The following is a 20,952-nucleotide window of genomic DNA, read 5'->3' on the forward strand; positions in this document are numbered from 1 at the left end:
CCGGACGGACTAACGGAGGCACAGACGGACGGACGGAGGCACAGACTAGAAAACATAATGCCCCTCTACTATCTTAGGTGGGGCATAAAAAGCAACAACTACAATAAGAAGTTTTCTGACGATTTCGACCATGCAAACTTATTTGTAGATATTGTCTTGCTGATCTCCAAATACTTTAAAATCAGTAAAATATGAACAATGTTGAGTTTAGGGTGGTGTGAATCAGATGTGAAAAGAAAAAGACAGATCATGTTTGTAAATCACTCATTTTGATTCCAGCTCAAACTGAGATCTTCAGATGCTGGATTCTGTTTTATTTCAGTTTTTAAGCCAAAATAAAGTTTCCACTGTCATAAACAAAACATTGTTACAATCAATCCTTTAGAACAAGACATCATTAATTCACTGATATCAACATTTTTGAGTCAAGACAGCTTTATGAAACCAGACATAAATTAACTGGCAAGGATAATATCAAGTAGAGCAACTGCAATCCCAGCTACTGATAAATAAAATATACATTTAAATTTTGGTTGAAACATAATTTTGCCCACATTACTTTCTATCATACAATAAAAGGGAATTAACTGTGAAATAAATTAGTTTTTCAACAAACGTAAATGTTTAATTTTTATAGTATAAAGTAGACAAATATGAAATCATAATCAATAATTCTTTTCATAGCACTTTATCATTATTGCACTTGTGTACTTATAGAGAATAATCATTAGAGTCTTGGTATCACTTCTGTTTTCAACCTCCTCTCACATCTTTTTCAACACTTGCCTCTTTAAAAATAGTACAACTGATGAGAAACATCACTCATGCATATTAAAATTGGTATTCAGTCTACCAATATAGTCTTATCCAAAACGTTGGTATTAAGTTAATTAATCAAGGTCTTTGATATGGATGTGTACTGGCTGCAGATTTGATGTTTGTTTTTATGGTACTTGGTGCTTTTCCAATGTTTTGTGCTGAAAAAAAGAAAAATATTCTAATTTTTCACACTATTATTTACAAATAAAAAATTATAAATAATCAAAAGAGAAATATATATGTCTTCTGTAAGGCTATTGGAACAATGATTTTCAACTTTTTTTATTCAAATTTCGCTCATGAGTCTTTTCTCTGCAAAACATGAGTCTGGCATACATATTTTTAAGCCAGTTATCTATGATGAGTTTAATTCCATAACACAGTGCTCTTATGAATATATTTGACTGTGAAATTGTCACCTGACTTTGCTTTGATTGCATGTAGTTTGATATATAAATTGATTTCTGTTCATATAATGTTGACCTAGCTGGTTGTTTTTGGTCCTGATGATTTTAACACACAGAAATTTTGGGAAAATGGGACTAAGGGAGTAGTCACTACAGTTATCATGATATTGAAACCTACATGATGGTCTTAAAAAAATTCATGATTTTGTTTTTCAAACTAAAATTATGTGTTTATGAGACACAGATGCCCTAGCTTGTAAATGTACAACAAATTCAACAATATTCCTTTTACAAGGGGACATAACTCAAGAACAGTAAGAGACACTACCATATTCAATCTTGACCATGGATCTGCATCTAGTGAGTTTTATTCATATTCAAAAAGTGTTTTTAAGGTTGACATATCAAATCATTAAGTGATGTATATAATCTTACCCTGTTGTTTCTGTTGTTGCTGCTGCTGTTGTTGTTGTGCTGTCATACCAGGTCGAGAATCTTGTCGTTGTATTGATTTCAGTCCCTTACCAAACATCATGGCTGCCACCATTGAACTGGTATCTGTTGATGAATAGGTCTGTGCCATCTGGGCTTTCTGATCTAAATAAAATCATTTTTTTCCATTTATAAAGGGGAATAACTCTAGAACAATAAAAGTGATGCCACTAAAATTCAAACATGATCTGAGTTTTGTGGTAATGAGCAATGTGTATAAGTTACATGTCATTTGTTTCAGGCTAACTAAAGATAGAGAACGTATAGACATGATAGATGTACAGATGAACAAGGGTAAAATGTAGTTCCGGAAGGGGCACATAAATCTTACAATGTTTATTAAGTTTATGTTAACAAATTTTATTGCAAGTGTTCAAATAATCTAATTGATGAATACACATCAGTTTTGAAATTATTGGTTCAAGTAAATCTAAAATTCAGTTTGTGTCTCAAAATTCGCCGATACAATTCAAAATGAACCTACCAGTTAAAAGAATAAAAAGGTAAGTTTTTAAATTCAATCTTCCAATTGAAAAAATTAAGTAGCCAAGAATAACAAAATCAAGATTTTAAGTTTCCACTGAGCTACGCAAATTATTCAAGACATGACTTTTTACTTAATGCTAAGGATAAAATATGAATATAGGTCTGCTACAATAGGTTTATTAAAACTCAATGTTCAAATCCTACTTGAAATGATTGTGTCTGAGAGACACTGTAATGATTTATTTCACAATGTAGGATAATGTTTTGTTGTTGGTCCTTTCACACTTAATAACACAAGTTTAAAAAAGACAACAGGAGACAAAATATTAAGTGAATGCAAATAATACAAAGGTGAATTTTTTAAATCTATAATACTAAAATTACGAGGTCCAATTTGTCAGCCGTCATCGGGTAAAAACGACAAATCAAAGAATTCAACTCTATATATAGCTAATATAGGACAATGGTGTAGATTAAAAATTACACCACTCCAGACCCTTTTGTTTTCCACATAATTAATATTGCCAATAATCAACAAGTTCCGGGTCAAATCCGATACCGATACTAATAGTTTATTCACCTGTTACCTATAAACTTATCTGTACGTTCCGCATTTGACAGGCGCACCACCAAACGGTGTATTTAGGATTTTGATATATACACGGGTCATAATCAAAGGGCTGACACTACTAAATTCAATCATTGTCAAATTGTTCCCTATTGTAGTTTTATTCAGCAATCAGCAATACTTTCTAAGATAACTAATATAGGACAATGTTGTTGATTAAAAAATACTCCATTCCTGGATAGCCAGGACCTTCTGTTTTCCAAATAATTAATATTACCAATAATTGATAAGTTCCGGGTCGACGGGTTCAAACAAAGATTTGAAAGCAGAGAAAACTGTGTATCTTATAATCGACATAACTTTATCAGATGACAATATCAATTACTAAAACAAGGCGTAAATATATATACTTTAATTCAGTCACGGACCCGCGATATCACGGGTGTGTACTTGTGTTCTTGATTTCTAATGCAAGGAAAATAACTTACTTGCTTCACTTTCTAGTTCTTCTTTGTTAGAGTTTATTATATCCAATAAATTACTTGTGATCTTGTTCATTGAATTGAGTTGTTTCTAAAAAAAAATAGAATATATATATATGTACAATTTTGTATTGTAAATCTGTACAACTATGTAGTTAGACCATTACCTGCCTATCAATGCAATGTGCTGATTTGATGGGTGACCTGACATGCAAAACTTGACCCCAAAAATTGTATTCAAAAATTGAAAGAGTGAAGAATTATATATACATGATATATGTAGCATTTATACTTCAAGAAGGTTAATCAAAAATTTGCAAAATAGGTGTTGCCTTTGGATAAATGTGTGTAAAAAGTAGCAAAAATATGTATTTTTCAATTTAAATTATTATTTCCTGAAAATCTGCACTCAGAATTTGTTTTAAAATTATATATTATTTTTGTACAGAATTTGGGATATGGAAATATTGAGGGCTCATGAGAAATATTATGAAATTGTGGTGAGGATTTATATAAAAAAATAGATATGGCTTACTCTTCATGTAACTGCTTCCATCTTGTAAGAAGAATAAATTCCCTTTCAAATATTTATGTGATATTAAAGAATTATTGATATCTCATATATCTTATTGCCATACTTAGTTTAAACCTCAGAATTTTATTTTAAAGCTGTTTTTAAAGATTTTTTTTGCATCGACAGCACATCTGATTTTTTTAATTGCGTTGATCTTCAATTCTTATGAAGCTTACAGACTGTTCCATGATGATAAATGTTTGAGGGTAGAATGATTGTTTGTTGGTTATGTGTAGTTGTCTCCAAATTAAATTTTTCAAAAAAACAGGATGTTACATGTGTAGTAGTGGGCAATTTTAAAACTCATTCTTATTCTCACACATTAATTCTAACAGAATAAATATTAATGTGTCACCTTATGTTTTTTTTTGTAATCATTAATACATATTGTAAGGGTTATGTCATCAAAACATATGTGGGAGGTTAGGAAAGACTTTCAATATATATTACTACAACCAAAAACCATTTTTAGATAACTTTGCAAAATGGTAATAGAGGCATACTAAAAACAGACCCATGACCAACATTCAATAATTTAACTTCCCTTCCTACTTATACCCTCCCACATCAATTTTGATGCAATATATATTCCTAATACAGATTGTGTACTTTTCTAAGAAAAGACTAAATGTTCTTACTTGTGCCATGTCTGCTTGCATTGCAGCTGATTTCTGAACAACAATATTAACTTTGTCCTCGACCTCTGGTTCTGGTTTGGTACGGAGGTAGTCTGGTACAACTTCATGGTTAAAACAAATTACTCTTCCTTCTGTTAGTTTCTACAGAGCAAATACAATGAATAAAAATTTATGCATGACTAGTTATATTTAGAGGTGCATATAATATTTAGATACATATACATGTACTTAAACAAATAAATGTCTGCAATCATTTTTAATACTTTTTTCTCCTTATCTTAAGGATGTTGGCTCCTCTTGTTTTTTAAGTTTTGTAAGATATTCGAAAATTTTGTATTAAAATCCTTATTATCTTTCCATACTTTTTGAAAGAAAAAAGTTGCCTATGTTAAACATGTTAAATGAATGAAAATTCTTGAGAGAATCATTTCCCTCCAAATTTTCAACAGCATATCTTAGAAACAAGGACATGGACCCTTCATTTTTTTCTGCTATATTACATCTATTATTTATAACAGTCTTTTATAAAGCTTGTTATTTAGAAGCAGAGAAGCAAACCTCTTAAATATTTTTATCGCCTATTTTCATGATTTTTCATTGAAACAAATGAGATAAGCAAAAATCTGTCACAGATGACATAAACACACAGGTGCAAGCTGGTTTTTACTTCTTCTCTGAATTTGAAGATTTGCGAGTATTTTGATTTTTATAAACACCTTATATAATTATAAACATTAAAGTTACCATAATTGAAAAGTTTAACTTAAGTGAAAAGTCCCTTCCTGAAGTTTATTCATGTTTATTGAATATACAATAAGTCATACTTAAATCATAGATCAAATTTATTCTTTCATTGTATGTTCACACATGTTAATATGTCGTGTTCAGCCATTTCAAATTTCAATTGATATCTTATATTGTGTCTTTCTGTGTTGTGATGTTACACTATTGTTTCAGATAAGGGTGAAGGTTTGGTACCATGTAAACAATTAAACCCACTGAAATTGTTTGCACCTCATGAATCTGATGTTAAGTAGTTGTCGTTTGTTGATTTGGTTCATAACATAAGTGTTTCTCGTTTCATGTTTTTTATATAGATTAGACCGTTGGTTTTCCCATTTAAAAGGTTTCACACTAGAAATTTTTGGAGGCCTTGATAGCTTGTTGTTCAGTGCAAGCCAAGGCTCCGTGTTGAACACCTTAATTTTACCTATAATGGTTTACTTTTATAAATTGTGACTTGGATAGAGAGTTGTCTCATTGGCACACATACCACATCTTCTTATATCTATTAGATCATAAAATAATGTATGATTTATCTTTTCAGTACCTCAAGTTCAGCATCTCTATCAGGTCTCAGTGCCAGCGGTAACAAGAGATGATTTCGAAGATGTGGTGATCTGTCATTTTTCAGGACTTTACCAAGACTATTTAGCTGACCAGATATCAGAGCAAAATTATCCAGCACAGATGGCCTGAAAACAAGAAGGGATATTTTAAGACATTAACTACATGAACATGCTCTCTGATTAAAAGAAAGAACATATCGAATTTTTAATCATTATCATGATAAAAGGTTTAAGCAGATAGTAGCTTTTAAGGTAAGAATTTATACTTCAATAAAAAAAAAATGACATATAGCTATCATGGCTATAGTCAAGTACAATTCATTATTTACAAGTAACTTCTATAATAATTTTAGCTCATTTACAATGTCTAATATATCAAAGTTTGTTATTTTTTGTACATGTTTTTTTAATTTTATTCTGCCACATCATGTTTACATTTGCCAGATGGTAAACATGGTAATTGTACAAAACAGTTTTGAAATTTTAATAAAATATTTGTCAAAGAAAATGCATCTTATTTTGAGATTCCCTGGTCTTGTGATCTTTTTGTGCTTGATTCTTATTGTCTGTTCTTTCATCTGTTCATTGAACTATCCAGCTCCTTTGCAATTTCTGAGTTGTGTTAAGAATTGTATTATGCATAACTCAGTGTTTATATCAGTATGATCATGTGTCCACACTTTGTCTGTTGTCTAAAGGAGCATATTAACCATTAAAACATAATGTCCTACCAATTCAATGTTTGATATTCATTTTCAAGCTTAAAGAGAAACGATGCAATGGAATTTTTGATATCCTGAACTCTGTGGATCAAGGCATCTACAGTGGCTTCTAATTGCTTTTCTTCTTTCTGGAAAAAATCAAATGAAATATGTACATTGTAGTTGTAGTCATGGTAGTAAATTTGTAAAGCTAGTAAAACCGGTCTTTTCAGAATAAACATATTCAGCCATTTTCTGGTCTTAGCCTAACACTAATTTTAATTTCACAAAATGTATGTACTCTTATGATAATTTAACCCTTTCATGTATCCTTTTTACATCCTTGTGGGCATGCTGAATGTATCCATTTGGCACATCAGTGTAGATGCCGAATTCGAAAGCATCCTTTTAAGGATACAATGTACATAAATTTTCTATTTTTAGACTATCACAATCAAGAGGGTGACATAGAATTATTAAACTGTCAAAATTATTTTCAATAAGTGTAAAAGTTTAACAGCCAAGGTGAAAAAAATGAAGACCACAACAAACAAGGCAGACAAGATTGACAAAGTCAACTTTCTAGTTAATTTACCAATGAAAGCATTATAAAATTATAATATATAAATATAATATGATGGAAACTGAAAGAAGACCATGAGAAAGATACTAATAGTATTTTTGCTGTCAAACACATGCACTTTGTATACATGATAAAATGAACAGCATAAACATAATAAACGTGAAGTTTTCTTTTAAAACTTTTTTTTTAACTCCAAAAATCCTTCAGGGATAACTATGCACCTCTTCCAACAGGTGCATGCCTTCTTTATAACTGTTTCCTCAAAACACACTCTATAAAATTAGTTTTTAACCTGCATTTTTGTTTTTCTTTATAATAGTTTCTTGATTTTTAAACCGGAAATACAATACCGAATTCACGCATGCGCAATCGGAAGAATTTACCAAATCGCATATCAGCCATTATTTTGAAGGATCTGAAAAGACAGAATTTTATTATATAAAATTTATATCAAGAATATTCAAGGCTGAAAGGTAACTGTTTTGAAACCCATACACTTCCAGGTTCTACATGAAGCTACTTTGAACCAATCCGCGCACCTTGTTTCATTGAATAATTCTTTGTTCTCATTGGTGGGTAGGTCAGTGTTGATTGGGTGTCGATTCCCGACCAATTTATTGGTCCACTCTTCGACCCAATCTCCAATGATAATTTACAAACATTTCCCTGTATCAAAGAAGTAGCAATTTATAAATGAAATAAAATGTTTCTCCAAATAAACTCTCTGTGATCGACAGTCATGTGTTGACAAATATCCCCTCACGGACAGAACAAAAATGGCTTCCTTGAATTGCTTTCTATTTTTAGAATGTTACTACAAAAACAAATTCTGAAAATGAATTTCCCATAATTTTATCAACCTTTGGTGTTGTCTCAGTTAATATTGGAACTATGCAGAATGAGACTGATCAAAGTAAGACATTGATATACATGTATTTATATTTAATATTATTCTCATTTTTGTACAAGAACTACCCCCTTTCCCTCTTTTTCATGCATATATTTGTGAAATATAGAAAAAAAATGCTTTGATATGAATAAATGTCACTCAATTTAGGCTAGACACTTCAGCGGTGGATCCAGAATTTTTCATAAGGGGTTGGGGCCACTGACTGCCTCAGATGGCCGCTCAAGTCATGCCTCATACAGTGTTTCCCTGTAGAATCAACCAATTTACCACAAAAAGGGGGGAGTCCACCCCTCCCACCACCACCACCAAATCTGCATCTAGACTTGGGTATTAAAATGTATTTTATACAAGATTGTTTAAAATGCAAAAATAATTCTTCATTCATTTTATGTTTGGAAATTTAAAAAAAGATATAATTTACCATTTTACCCTTTATACCTTTACATGTAGCTTTATCCTGTAGTCCTTAAATAGGCTAATGGTGTCTACTGACTCCTCATCTTGGAATGTCTTTCTCATCTCATAATAATTGCATAATAATATATTTATATATATTATATTTATTTTAAAAAAAAACTTATTTAGGGAATATGAAAAAGAAATTTGAGTTGTCTCCCTGTTTTTCCTCTAAAATTAAAATTAACACTTTAAATTTAAATCTTTGCATTTAAGTTTTAAATGGTAACAAATATTTTATAAAATCATAATTTACAATTTTCATGTCATATTGCTTTCATGTTTGACATAGGCATACCTCAAAATTTGAAGTAAGTAACATCAATAAAATTTTATAAATACCTTTGAATAAAAGTATAAAAAAAAGTGATAAAGTGTGTGTTGAAAATGTTTGCCTCAACATATATTTGAAACTACTTCTTTTTGGGCAAATAGACTACTATCCAGTAGTTCTTGAATAAAAGTGAATATGCAGTGTGTGAAAAATTACAGATGATGGTCTCAAACTGGTAGACTGACAAGACTGTTTATTTACTCTTGAGTATGTAAATTTTTGACCTGTAACCAAATCTGTGGTAGGACCTTCTGGTACTGGATCAAGTAAGAGCTAAGAGAAAAATCATGTTGACAATCACATGAATCTGTGCAAATTGTGAATTCTAATATGATGTTTAATTGTAATTGCAATAAAACTGTGATTGACATCATAATTGAAATTGCAATGTCAGTTGTACTTTGAACCATGCTCTAGATCTAAATGAACATTTGTGTTGCTTTTGCTTGCTAGGAAATTAAATAAAATCATTTTAAAAGTAATTTTATCCATATATGATATCATATGCCCGTTAATGGGATGTATTATTAAAAACCGTTAATTGTCCGTCCATCAATTGTCATGTTGGACATTAACTTAAAAATGTTTAAACCAATTTGCATGAAACTTTGTCAGGTGAATTGTTTATACATGTATCTGTTTGATTTATTTATAAATTTTAGATTTTACATTTCTGAGTTTTATTCATTATAAAAGGGGGGATTTTTTCAACAATAACTCAAAAACACTTTCACTAATTTGCACGAAACTTTGGCAATGTTTATTTACAATGACATTTATAAATATATATAAGCTCCTTTTCAATTTTTATAAATTTTTTATTTTACATTTCTGAGTTATGGGATTTAATTCACAAAAAGGGGGGATTTTCAAGTTTTCGAACACTATACCTACAATATGTAAAGTGCTTTGGGCAGTTTTCTATAAACTTTAGTGACTGATTTACATGTATATCTATTAAGATAACCTTCCTTTAGTTATTATACATTTCTGATACATGTATGGTATTGAGAAGTTATTGAACTTTATTCTTTGAAAATGCCACTGGTGTATCATGCCTCATGGGGCGCAGCTGTTTATTTTTTTATTGTTAAATATAAACATGTTGAATTGTTGGTTTTCTATAATGTTTTGGTAAATCACATCAAAATGGCTACCTTTCGAATATACATGTATAAATAATAGGTCCAAATTGAAGTACAAAAGTTATAAATTTGCCTATCAGAACATGCTCTATATGCTGATTTTAACTTGAGTAGGTATTATTTTTATGCCCCACCTACGATAGAAGGGGCATTAGGTTTTCTGGTCTGTGCCTCCGTCGGTCGTCCTTCCGTCTGTGCGTCCGTTCGCTTCAGGTTAAAGTTTTGGTCAAGGTAGTTTTTGAAGAAGTTGAAGTCCAATCAACTTGAAACTTAGCACACATGTTCCCTATGATATGATCTTTCTAATTTTAATGCTAAATTATAGTTTTAACCCCAATTTCGTGGTCCACTGTCAGAACATAGAAAATGATAGTGCGAAGTTCAGGTTAAAGTTTTTGGTCAAGGTAGTTTTTGATGAAGTTAAAGTTACATCAACTTGAAACTTAGTACACATGTTCCCTATGATATGATTTTTCTAATTTTAATTCCAAATTAAAGGTTTAACCCCAATTTTCACGGTCCACTGAACATAGAAAATGATAGTGCGAGTGGGGCATCCGTGTACTATGGACACATTCTTTTTGTCTATAATTTAATCTAATTAACACTCAGTATAAAGATATTGACAAAAATAATACCTACATATATACATGTACACACATGTTAAAATAAGCATTGAGCATGGCATGAACAAATTGTATCTTAAAAGATTAGCTAATTTATGTTAATATAGATACAACAAAATAATAGAAAGGCATTCAAATTTCTCCAAAAATGTCCCAAACTGTAAGCTCATTTTACTTCTTTTAGTGCTCTTACTGGAGTTTGTGGCTGTCGTATATTAACGTAATGCCAGAATATCCTACATGTACCACAGAGCAGAGGTTTTTCCCCATTATCCTCTATAGCTAGTCCCCATTCTAAGTCATACCCTCATATCTCCTATTTTTACCAATTTTGAACAATTGCTATTCCATTTAAGGTACTGCTCTTTGTTAAATTCGATTTCTGGAAAAGTATTTTGTGTTAATCAGGACTTTTCCATTATAGATTAGTTTCCTGAACTTGAAACAGGATATATGTTCTTGTAATGTTAAACACTTCCTATTAACGCAGTTGTTTATCACGTTCATACATCAAATTAGTACAACATTTATACATGTATATAGAAATACTGTCAAAAGGTACATTTGACCCAGGGATTATCTACATGCAATAAGGAAAAAGATTTTTCTGGTACAGTGTGCCTGGAACATAAATTAATTTTACTCATGCTTGTACATGCTGTATATGGAAAGTTAAAATCAATATGTAGTTTATTTTGAAAACTATTATAAACAACTGCTTCACCATGTTTAATGCATATATACAATGCATCAAGTAAAAATCAATGATTTTGATGATATTCTTTATATTTAATTTTTTCTACAGGCTGACACGGCAACTGGTCTACATTTTTGGGGGTTACTCTATTTTTAATTGCATGACCTTTGATCTTATATTTAATCGGATTTTTTCCCTTGACATTGAACCATTTATCATTGCACTTTTAGATTTGTTAATTATTAGTATAACATGTTTTTAGAACACAAACAAGGAAATGTCAAATAAAATCTATAGTGATATGATATTATTATATAATAGTAATTAGAGGGAAATTTAAAATAGAACGATTATTTCACATTTGAAAAATTATTTCTTCAGAGAGTTTCCAAGATGGAGTACCCAACATCAGGACAGTCACCTAATGCTGCATCAATAAGTGGTGAAGCTGCAGCCATGCTGAACACATTCTGGCCTGATGCAATGAAAGATATCAGAGACCTAAAAAATGTAGGTAGATTTGTATTTAACAAACAAACTTATTAATTAGTTTTAATGTTAACAATTAAGCGACATTTTGCATTTGCGCTGATCTGCATTTCATTTGCGCTGATTTTTTTCTTTCATTTGCGCCGATTTTTTCTTTCATTTGCGCCGATTTTTCTTTTCAATTGCGCCGATTTTTTCCAGGTAAATTACAGGTGAATGCTTTTTTTCATGTATCATCATAAACATCTTCCATTAGCAATTTTACATATGTTATGAATTGTCAGTCAATTCGAATAGCCATTTACCAATGTCACTCAATAAAAAAGAAGATGTGGTATGATTGCCAATGGGACAACTCTCCACAAGAGACCAAAATCCTATCCCCCCTCATATTTGACAGGAAGTACAAATTATAGTAACATGATTCAGATGAAGCACATGTATTAAAAGGTTTTAATAACACTTTGCAAAATTTTGCTATTCAAGTAAGTGTAAATAAATCTGAAGTATTCATCAATTCTATAAATTTTAAAACATTTGGGTTATTACATATATTTAAAGGTAAAAAATTTAGCTCTTACATTGTTGAAAAAGGTACATTTGAATAAGTAATGAAACTCATCACCAAGTTCATTAGCATTACAAAGATTACAATGTCTTTCAGTTCTTTAAAACATAAAGTATTGCAATATTTTGCAGAGTTGTCTTCCATTGTACAGTAAAAATGTTTGATTTATTTTTGTAGGATGATTTCAAACAACAGATACTTCCTCTGGCAAGGATAAAAAAGATCATGAAACTAGATGAAGATGTAAAGGTAGGTTTTATTTTGAACATTTATGTCAGGGGCAGCTCAACCTGAGACACCCAGTAAAAATTGTAATGCATAGTTACAATTACAGAGGAACAAATATACATGATATAAGACACATTAAAAATAGCATTTTTTTTTAACAATTTCAAAAATTGATACCAATGAAAAAATATATATATTAAAATTAATATCATGCTCATGTGAGATTTAGACTGTTATGCTGGTGTGACTTCAAGTTAAGAGCATCAGTATTTTGTATGGTCTTAGTTTTAATTGATCTACCGGTAAGTGCATGTGTTATTTTATAGGCGTCTGACATTAGAGGTTTATTAGTTAGGATCACTTAACATTGCTCAAACTTTATCTAAGTAATTGTTAGGTACTTATAAATTGTGATAACCTTGTGTGAAATATTTTGCTCATTCAAGTCTTATGTAAAAATAAAATTGCAATCTCCATAGATGATCAGTGCAGAAGCTCCAGTATTATTTGCCAAAGCTGCAGAAATATTTATCAGTGAGTTATCACTTAGAGCCTGGATACACACTGAGGACAACAAAAGGAGAACATTGCAGGTATGATCTTAAAAAAGGTTACTGATTAAAGGTATAAGTGGACCAGACATCAATCCAACAGTAAATTTCATAATGAAAAAAAGGTCTAGGGTTTAAATCAATGATACTGCAGTCTTACAACACGTACATGTAAGAAACAGTTAACAGTAAAAAGTTAATACATCATATTATCAATCATGGAAGTTTTTTTGGTTTCAATTAATGTAAATCTGTTCATGTACAATTGAAAAGAAGAATTATTTACACTGTTGATTTTATGAAACTTAAAATGAGAAAAAAATTGTGTACTTATAGGTGTTTTTTTTTTATTCCTTCTGTTTTGATAGAAGTGGATCATTCTTTTCTCCTCAAAGTCAAAGAGACATACAAGAACCTGCCTGCAATGAAAGTTATTGCTGTAGTCTTTAAAAAGGTACCAGTAAGCTAGTACAGAAGTACTTCTGTCTGACATTCTGGACAGTCCTTGAAAAACAATGTCTAAAGGTCAAGAAACTCAGTCTTTAGAGATTTTATTAACACCTTATTATTATTTAGTAGAGTTATTCAAAGATTTATCTTAATATTGACTATGTCAGACTATTTATATAAATTATTTGTTTGTTTTTCTTAGAGAAATGATATTGCAATGGCTATTTCAAAGTTTGACCAGTTTGATTTCCTAATAGATATAGTACCTAGAGATGAACTTAAACCTACCAAACGAACTGTAAGTGGTTTGATATAGTGATTCAAAGATCTTTAACTGATTAAGCAGAAAAGTTAGTTTTTATAGATAAAAGATAAAAATATAGAAACCTGTTTTATTAAATAAGGAGTTATCCAAAAAAATGGTTTTATTAATACTGTTAAGTTTTTGCCATGATTTAATTATTGCAAAATTTGCGGTTTGATGGGATTCCCCCAAAACAATGTATTTTGTTTTTTATAGATCATTTGTTTGCAGATTTTCTGTAATTCTTGAACATTTAAATTGATAATATATATGTAAGCTTAGCTGTTTTTGAGATGTGAAAATGTTTTAATTTGGAAAATAATGTGTATTGAAATCAATGAAATGATATTAATAGACAGTAACGAGGGCCCTCATGGGGTTTTTGATTATGTGATTACTTGGCCGTTTTTTTAATGATTATTTGATTATTAAGCCAAATATTTCATGATTATTTGATTACCTAGGACTGTATTTTTAGTTTATGATAATTTGATTACTAAAGATAAGCAAATATTTAATGATTATGTGATTATATTGGCAAAAAAATGGTGATTATGTGATTACTAGGACCCCCCCATGAGGGGCCTCAGTAACCCAGCATGATTTTATTTCTAGGAAGACACATCAAGAACTAACAACATGTTGCCAGAACAAATACAGTATTATCTACAGCTAGCTCAACAACAGGCACAACAAGCACAACAACAGCAACAACAGCAACAACAAACAACACAACCCACACAGCAAGTCACCACACAGGTGTCACAGCCAACACAAATACAACTGCCAGGTACTTATAAAACTGAAAACTCTAACAAATGTAGTAACTTTCTTTCCTTTTATGAGCCTCTTAAATTAGGAACTCCATTATTGGGTAAAAGAAACATTATAACAGGTTAATAAACTAAAACAGAAAGAAGTTTTAAAAGTAGATGTTCTACGAAAGTAACTATGTAGTTTTGTTACAAGTGTAAGAAATAAAAATTCAAAGAAAATTTGAAGTAAACCACAATTGTGCACATTAAGTACAAGAAGAGGATTAAGGTGGTACCCAATACTTAAACTAAAATTAATTTGGGTTGTTTAATTTTCTTAAAATTTTGTCAAAGTATTTACTTTGACCCTTTTACAAAAATATAAAAAATTCAAAAAATTTGAACCAACCATTTTATCAGAAAAATTACACTGGTTATATAGCAGTTTGTCAAACACTTATTTTGATCATTGAGAAGCTTAATATTCTCTTAACAACACAACGTAATTAAAACGTTTAGCTGATTTTACAGAGTTATCTCCCTGTAGTGTTAGGTACCACCTTAAGGTTAAAGATACACACAGAAAATCCCAAACATATGACTTACTAAAACCAAAACCAAGGTTAATGTGAAATGTTTGTTACAAGGTTTAACCAACAATGATTATAAGATATATTTTCATCTTCAAGCACAGGCAAATATGGGACAAAACAAATAAAACAAATCTTAACAAATGTGCATGACTACATTTCAAAACTTCATAGAGTACATAGGAAAAAAATATCATTATAAATGTTGTTAAGTATCTCACAGGATGCATAAATTGTACATTTTTATATACATAGAAAGTTAATGTTGTTTGATTTAGATATTTCTTCATATACACCATTGATACCACCTTCTATAACTAGTTGATGCACATTTTATTAAAAAGGTAAAGGGAAGTTTGAAATTATAAAAAGATAGATTTCAGAATAGTCTTGACAGAAAAAAATCAGTAAAAGTATACTTCAATAGTAATGGTAGTTCAATATGCAAAATATATAAACAGATTTGATTTTTCTTTCAGGTGGACAAATACAGAATGTTATACAGCAACCCTCCTACCAAATACAGTCAGCTTCTAATACTCTTGTAAGTCATCTAAAAAAGATTTGTCAGTATTTGAAATATTTTTTAAAAAGATAATTTATGAGGATATGCAGTTTGATTTAGATTTACCATGAGCTAAATTTGTCTTCCTACTGGATCATACCAGATTTAAAGGGGGAAATTACTTAAATTATTAAATCTGAAAAATAAAATATCAACTAGAGACATCAAAGTAAGTACAACAACCAAACAAAAACACAATATACTTTTGGATAGCGTGAGATAGCACTGAATTTAAAAGATTGCTTTGAATTTTACAACACTAATTCTACAAGGAAAATGTTCCTCAAAGTATTTGTGGCATTGATTAAATAAAATGATCAGTTGTGCACCAGTATACAAATGACCTCAATCGATTTTATGCAGCAACACAAGTTAAAACCTTGTATTTGTCTTGATCAGAATTGCTCTTGCAAAAACTTTTCTTTTTCTCTTACAGCAACAGCCACAGGTGATACAGATCCAAGCTCCATCTGTACCACAGCAGCCACAGGTACAGACTGTGCCAAGCAACCAACAGATTCAACAAGTCCAAGTTCAACAACAACAACAACAACAGCAGCAACCACAACAACAAACACAGGTCTATCAACAAGTCATAACAGCTAGTGGAGAAGTACAAAATGTTCCAGTAAGTCTTTTATGAGTCACAGAAATTTTGTACACTTATTAAAGTTTTCCAACTTTCATTATGGAGTTGTAGAACTTTCCCCATATTCTTCTAAATATAAATACTGTTGCAATTTTGATAATATTAAAAAAAAATCACAAAAATATCTAAGTACCTGAAAAATTTATCCTAGTTTTGCTTGTCTTTTATATAATGCCATTGTAATAATTTGATTTAGTTTTCATTTTATCATGGTTTTGAATTTCACATAAATTAACACATTTTGTATGATGTACATGCACACTGCAGGCATAGTCTTGTATAACTTCATTTGATACTCTTTTACTTCAAGATACAATTAACACCAGCACAGCTACAAGCCATACAGATGCAGTTACAAGGCAAACAAACCAATCAAAATGTAATAATTCAGCAAGGGGCACAACCAGCTGTTCAAACAGTGTCAGCAGATTCTCAATTTAATCAGGTAAATGATTGTTATTAATGTCCAGGCCCGTAGCCAGGAATTTCCATGGGGGGGTTCGTTGGACTCATGAACGCGACTTTAACAGTCACAATTTGAACAAAACGTTGACTTTAACAGTGCTTATTTGATTTCAAGGGGGGGGTTCGTCTGAACCCCCCTGGCTACGGGTATGATGTCTCCTCTATTTAAAAAGGCTTTGATATTACTATTATTTGGTAAATACCAACAAAATGATCACAATTGACCTTGTTTTTTAGGAGGAAATATTCACAAAATTAAAATAAGTAAGTCAATGATAAAGTGAGAAAAGTTCTGAGATATTTCAAAGGTTCCACTTGTCGGGTTATATTATTCCAAAACAATTGCATCTTTTCCAATTCCACAAACTTAAATCTAATGAATGGATGTTGGTGTAGCTATTATATCTGTATTGGTATGTTATTGATGATTACAAAAATATTCCTTTTCTGCTATTTTGTACTAATTTAATGTATGTGTGTATGGAACACAAAGATTTACTTCCAGGTCTAGAAATTTAATAAAATTTTGCACTGCTTGTTCCCAAAAGAAAATCAAGCCAGTATGTCCAAATAAACCAGTTTTGCTGATTCAATAATTTGAAGTCATTGCAAGTGACAACTATAACTGTGTCTCATGTATGTAAAAAAACAAACAATAAACATTTCAAACAAGACAAGAACCTATTGTCAAAAAAAGCCGAGGGTATTGTATTGTGTAATGACTTCCCTTAATTGTTCAATCTAATTTAAAATTAAATCTCTACACATGCTCAAGAAAGTGGATTTCGAAACTTCATACATGATTTTCTTTTTCATTATATGTTCTAAGGGAATTAATTCAAACTTTTTTTTAAATTTTACAGCAAATGTTCCAAATTCAACAGCTTCCTGGACAAAGTGGACAGCAGATTTATATACAACAATCTGATGACCAAACAGATGGAACACAAGATGTGTCATAGCTTTAGTGACTAAATATTTTAATTATCAAATCATGGTAAATTGTTAAAATGTCATATTGGTGCACATTTTCTACATTGACATTCAAACCATGTTTTTAGCCAAATCTTTATTTATTTTGCATTGTTCAGTTTATAAAAAGGACCATTAATTTCCAGGAAGAAAATCTGAAATATGTATATATAAAAACACAAGTCTAGCTTAGATTTTTTTCTTAAACTGCCTGCTGGAAGCAGTAACTAAGGGAAACATAAGCTTTATGGCAAAATAATACCTAAATGTTATTGAAAATTGTGTTCATGGCAATCTGAGTTGTATCAGTTTGTTTTCCTAATATTTTACATATTTTACATTTGTAAGAATATCATATAAATTCTCGTATTGAAAGATTTCATTTGACACATTAACATTAAGAATAAAATTAACATAAAACTAACATAAATATCTTTAAAAGCTGTAGGTTCCATTTTATAATTTCGATCAATCACATCTGTAAAGAAGTCTATCATCAAATATAAATAAACATGTTGTTGGTGCAATTCATTATTTAAATGAGTAACATCATTATTTCAGGATTTTACTGTAATATAAAAATTTTTACTGTAAAATAAAAATTGCCAGAGCACAATTTTATAAAAGAATTTTCACTAGAGTTTTTTTTTCTGTAATTCTAATAATTTTCTTTCACATATTCGTAAATTAGAATAAATGAAATAAACTGCTGCCATTTTTTTACACCCCCACATGGGTATAAATTGTAATCACCTTGTCAATCCATTGTCATACTAATATTTTCATCACACTTTTCCTAAAACTACTATTAATGTAACAAATTATTGAGTCGGCAGCTTTAAAGAGATGAGTTGTAAAATGTAGCTTTTTTGGATCTGTCAGATATATTTCCTTTTTGCTAACAATTTTTCCAAATGTTGAATGATCTTAAATTAAAGTCATAAATTTCTCCAATACTAAGGAACAGAATCCCTTTATATTAAGTCAGCAGCTCAACAGTGATTAGTTGTCATGTGTTTGCTAATTTGGAAAATGTCTCTGACATCTTCTTGTTTTGTTTTATACTTTGAATTACAAGTGGGAGTATGCCAAGCATGAACACGTGTATATTCTTGTTGTTTCAGTGAAATATTATAATTGGTTGTAGATCAAACAAAGGTATTTATTTAACAATTCTTATGCAGTAACAAAATTTAAAGGAAAAACTACAGCTATTTTTTTTTATCGTTCTTCTATTAAAACAAAGTAAAAAAAATGTATTATAATTACATGTTTTGAATTTCTTGTCAAAATATAATTATCACTCATAATCGAACTGTAAAGCAGAGAATCATACTACAGACAAACCTGTATTTAAAGACCTCTCATGGGAGAAAGCAAAAGTGGTCTCTTAATGTATATCAATAAATCAGTTTTGCCTATTTGAAAAAAGAAAAACACTATATTTTTGTACTTTTTACAAACCATTTGAGAACACAACACTTCTAATTTTTTAAATGACCCAAAAGGCATTTTCTTATAAAGAAAATGAACAAAAAGTGAATCCCCATTTATGTTGTAGAAATGGAGAGTAGATTGGAATGTGAGTTAATTGTACAGAATATGAATTATTATTATAATGTTATACAAATCTTTGTTTTGGAATCTTTAACATTAACTTTTATTGTAAAGTTACTGAATGGTGTTCTGAAAGCTGTATCAATTTTGTAGAAAGTTTTACACATGTTGATTTGTTTATTAGAAATTGTCCCTCAAATAATAGTTATTATGTTTTATGTAAAGTCCACATACAATTTGAACTATTAGCATATATATATTTTTAGGTCAAATTAAAGAGTTGGATTTTCTTGTATATTTTATAGTACGTTCCCCAGGAATAAATTGTTTTTCAAATTTCCTTTTTTTCTGACTAAATGAACAATGAAATAACTAAGATTTTATTAAATTGAAAAGCTAAATTAATTTATTAGACAATAATTCTCCAGTTTCTTACAATTTGAAATCCAGCTTCATTATACTATTTTTTCTGCAGACACCAATAGTTTCAGATCAGTGAATGCTGATTTTTCTGCTTGTTTCTATTTCATTGAACAAAGATATCTGTTGCTCCTTATTTATTGTCATTTTGTGAACTTCCTCCTCATCAATATCACATTACACTTAAAAGTGGTACGTCATTTAATTCATTTTAATAAGCATGTTTATTATTACATTTTGTATGTCTTGTTATTTTATTTATGTTGAAATAAATTTTTATTTCTTTTTTATGTATTCGTTTGTATCATTTCATGGCAGGGTCAAATAACTTACACTAAGCTTTTCAAGGATACAAGCATTAAATATGATAATCTTTTGTCACATGCAAAATGGTGGGAGTGTAATTAAACTCTTTCACCTTTTCATGTACGTAAATGTTGGCTGTAGAATATATACAGATGTTTAAGACGTAAGAGGAATATTTTATACTGGGATGTTGTTAAGTGACATATGTTATTTGTATACATTTCCTTATGTATAAGTTAACATGGCCAAACTTTGTTAGAATCAGTCTCATCTCTCTGATAACTCATTAGACTTGCACACATTTGAAAACAAAAGAGTAATATCAAACTTTAATGTCAATTCATAAAATCTGACAAAATCAAATGCTTGTCTTCATCTACCAAAACGAATTAGTGGAAAACAATTGTCATATTCCTGACTTACTACAGGCATTTTCAGAAGAAAATGGTGGGTTAAGCCAGGTTTTATAGCTAGCTAAACCTCCAACCTATTTGACAGTAGTTTATAGTTCTGTTATATTGAAAAAATTGGATGAGCAACCCAAACATTCATTATTGGTTAGCCTTACAATAATTATGATCCAGGATCAAAACTGAGTAAACACACATTACAGATATATAACAATACAACAAAAATAGTATGCACGTTTGATTCTTTGAGACAAAATTTTACACTCAAAAAATAAACCAAAGAACAGTACACTACTTTTATTGTTGTTGGTCATCATTGAAGGTCTTGAATGAATATGCTGACTCTATCTTTAAATCTGCAAAATGTTTGGGCTAAAATTGTATATAATCTTTACAAATGAAGCAT

General features: G+C 30.2%; 2 protein-coding genes across 7 annotated transcripts; one reads left to right on the forward strand and one right to left on the reverse strand.

Annotated features, from left to right (window-relative positions):
- Positions 1-603: 603 nt before the first annotated feature.
- On the reverse strand, positions 604-7,524 carry LOC139515028 (mediator of RNA polymerase II transcription subunit 8-B-like). Of its 2 annotated transcripts, none has more exons than XM_071304598.1 (7): positions 7,392-7,524; positions 6,547-6,665; positions 5,797-5,941; positions 4,467-4,607; positions 3,261-3,345; positions 1,662-1,823; positions 604-977 (listed from the first exon to the last, which is right to left on the reverse strand). In XM_071304598.1, the coding sequence occupies exons 1-7, from the start codon at positions 7,395-7,397 to the stop codon at positions 895-897; spliced, it is 741 nt and encodes a 246-aa protein (XP_071160699.1). In that variant the 5' UTR covers positions 7,398-7,524; the 3' UTR covers positions 604-894. The 2 variants fall into 2 exon arrangements, with proteins under 2 accessions (XP_071160699.1, XP_071160691.1); XM_071304590.1 differs by lacking the exon at positions 7,392-7,524 and adding an exon at positions 7,321-7,353.
- On the forward strand, positions 7,456-20,120 carry LOC139514994 (nuclear transcription factor Y subunit gamma-like). Of its 5 annotated transcripts, none has more exons than XM_071304564.1 (11): positions 7,456-7,572; positions 11,649-11,777; positions 12,502-12,573; positions 13,032-13,145; positions 13,756-13,851; positions 14,473-14,647; positions 15,682-15,746; positions 16,204-16,395; positions 16,727-16,861; positions 17,745-19,170; positions 19,266-20,120. In XM_071304564.1, exons 2-10 carry the CDS (start codon positions 11,661-11,663, stop codon positions 17,841-17,843), a joined length of 1,065 nt encoding a protein of 354 aa, XP_071160665.1. In that variant the 5' UTR covers positions 7,456-7,572; positions 11,649-11,660; the 3' UTR covers positions 17,844-19,170; positions 19,266-20,120. The 5 variants fall into 5 exon arrangements, with proteins under 5 accessions (XP_071160665.1, XP_071160677.1, XP_071160659.1 ...); XM_071304576.1 differs by lacking the exon at positions 19,266-20,120 and having other exon boundaries at positions 17,745-18,035; positions 18,097-19,045; XM_071304558.1 differs by lacking the exon at positions 7,456-7,572 and adding an exon at positions 7,795-8,012.
- The last annotated feature ends 832 nt before the right edge of the window (positions 20,121-20,952 follow it).

This window comes from Mytilus edulis, chromosome 1 (assembly GCF_963676685.1).
Source record: "Mytilus edulis chromosome 1, xbMytEdul2.2, whole genome shotgun sequence".
Lineage (NCBI taxonomy): Eukaryota > Metazoa > Mollusca > Bivalvia > Mytilida > Mytilidae > Mytilus > Mytilus edulis.

Coding starts and splice junctions, on each gene's coding strand:
- LOC139515028 (XM_071304590.1), bottom strand. Junction 3,346..4,466: donor TGCAAGCAGACATGGCACAA/GTAAGAACATTT, acceptor ATTTTTTTTTAG/AAACAACTCAATTCAATGAA. Junction 1,824..3,260: donor AGAACTAGAAAGTGAAGCAA/GTAAGTTATTTT, acceptor GATTTTATTTAG/ATCAGAAAGCCCAGATGGCA.
- LOC139514994 (XM_071304558.1), top strand. Junction 16,396..16,726: donor GAGAAGTACAAAATGTTCCA/GTAAGTCTTTTA, acceptor TTTTACTTCAAG/ATACAATTAACACCAGCACA. Junction 16,862..17,744: donor CAGATTCTCAATTTAATCAG/GTAAATGATTGT, acceptor TAAATTTTACAG/CAAATGTTCCAAATTCAACA.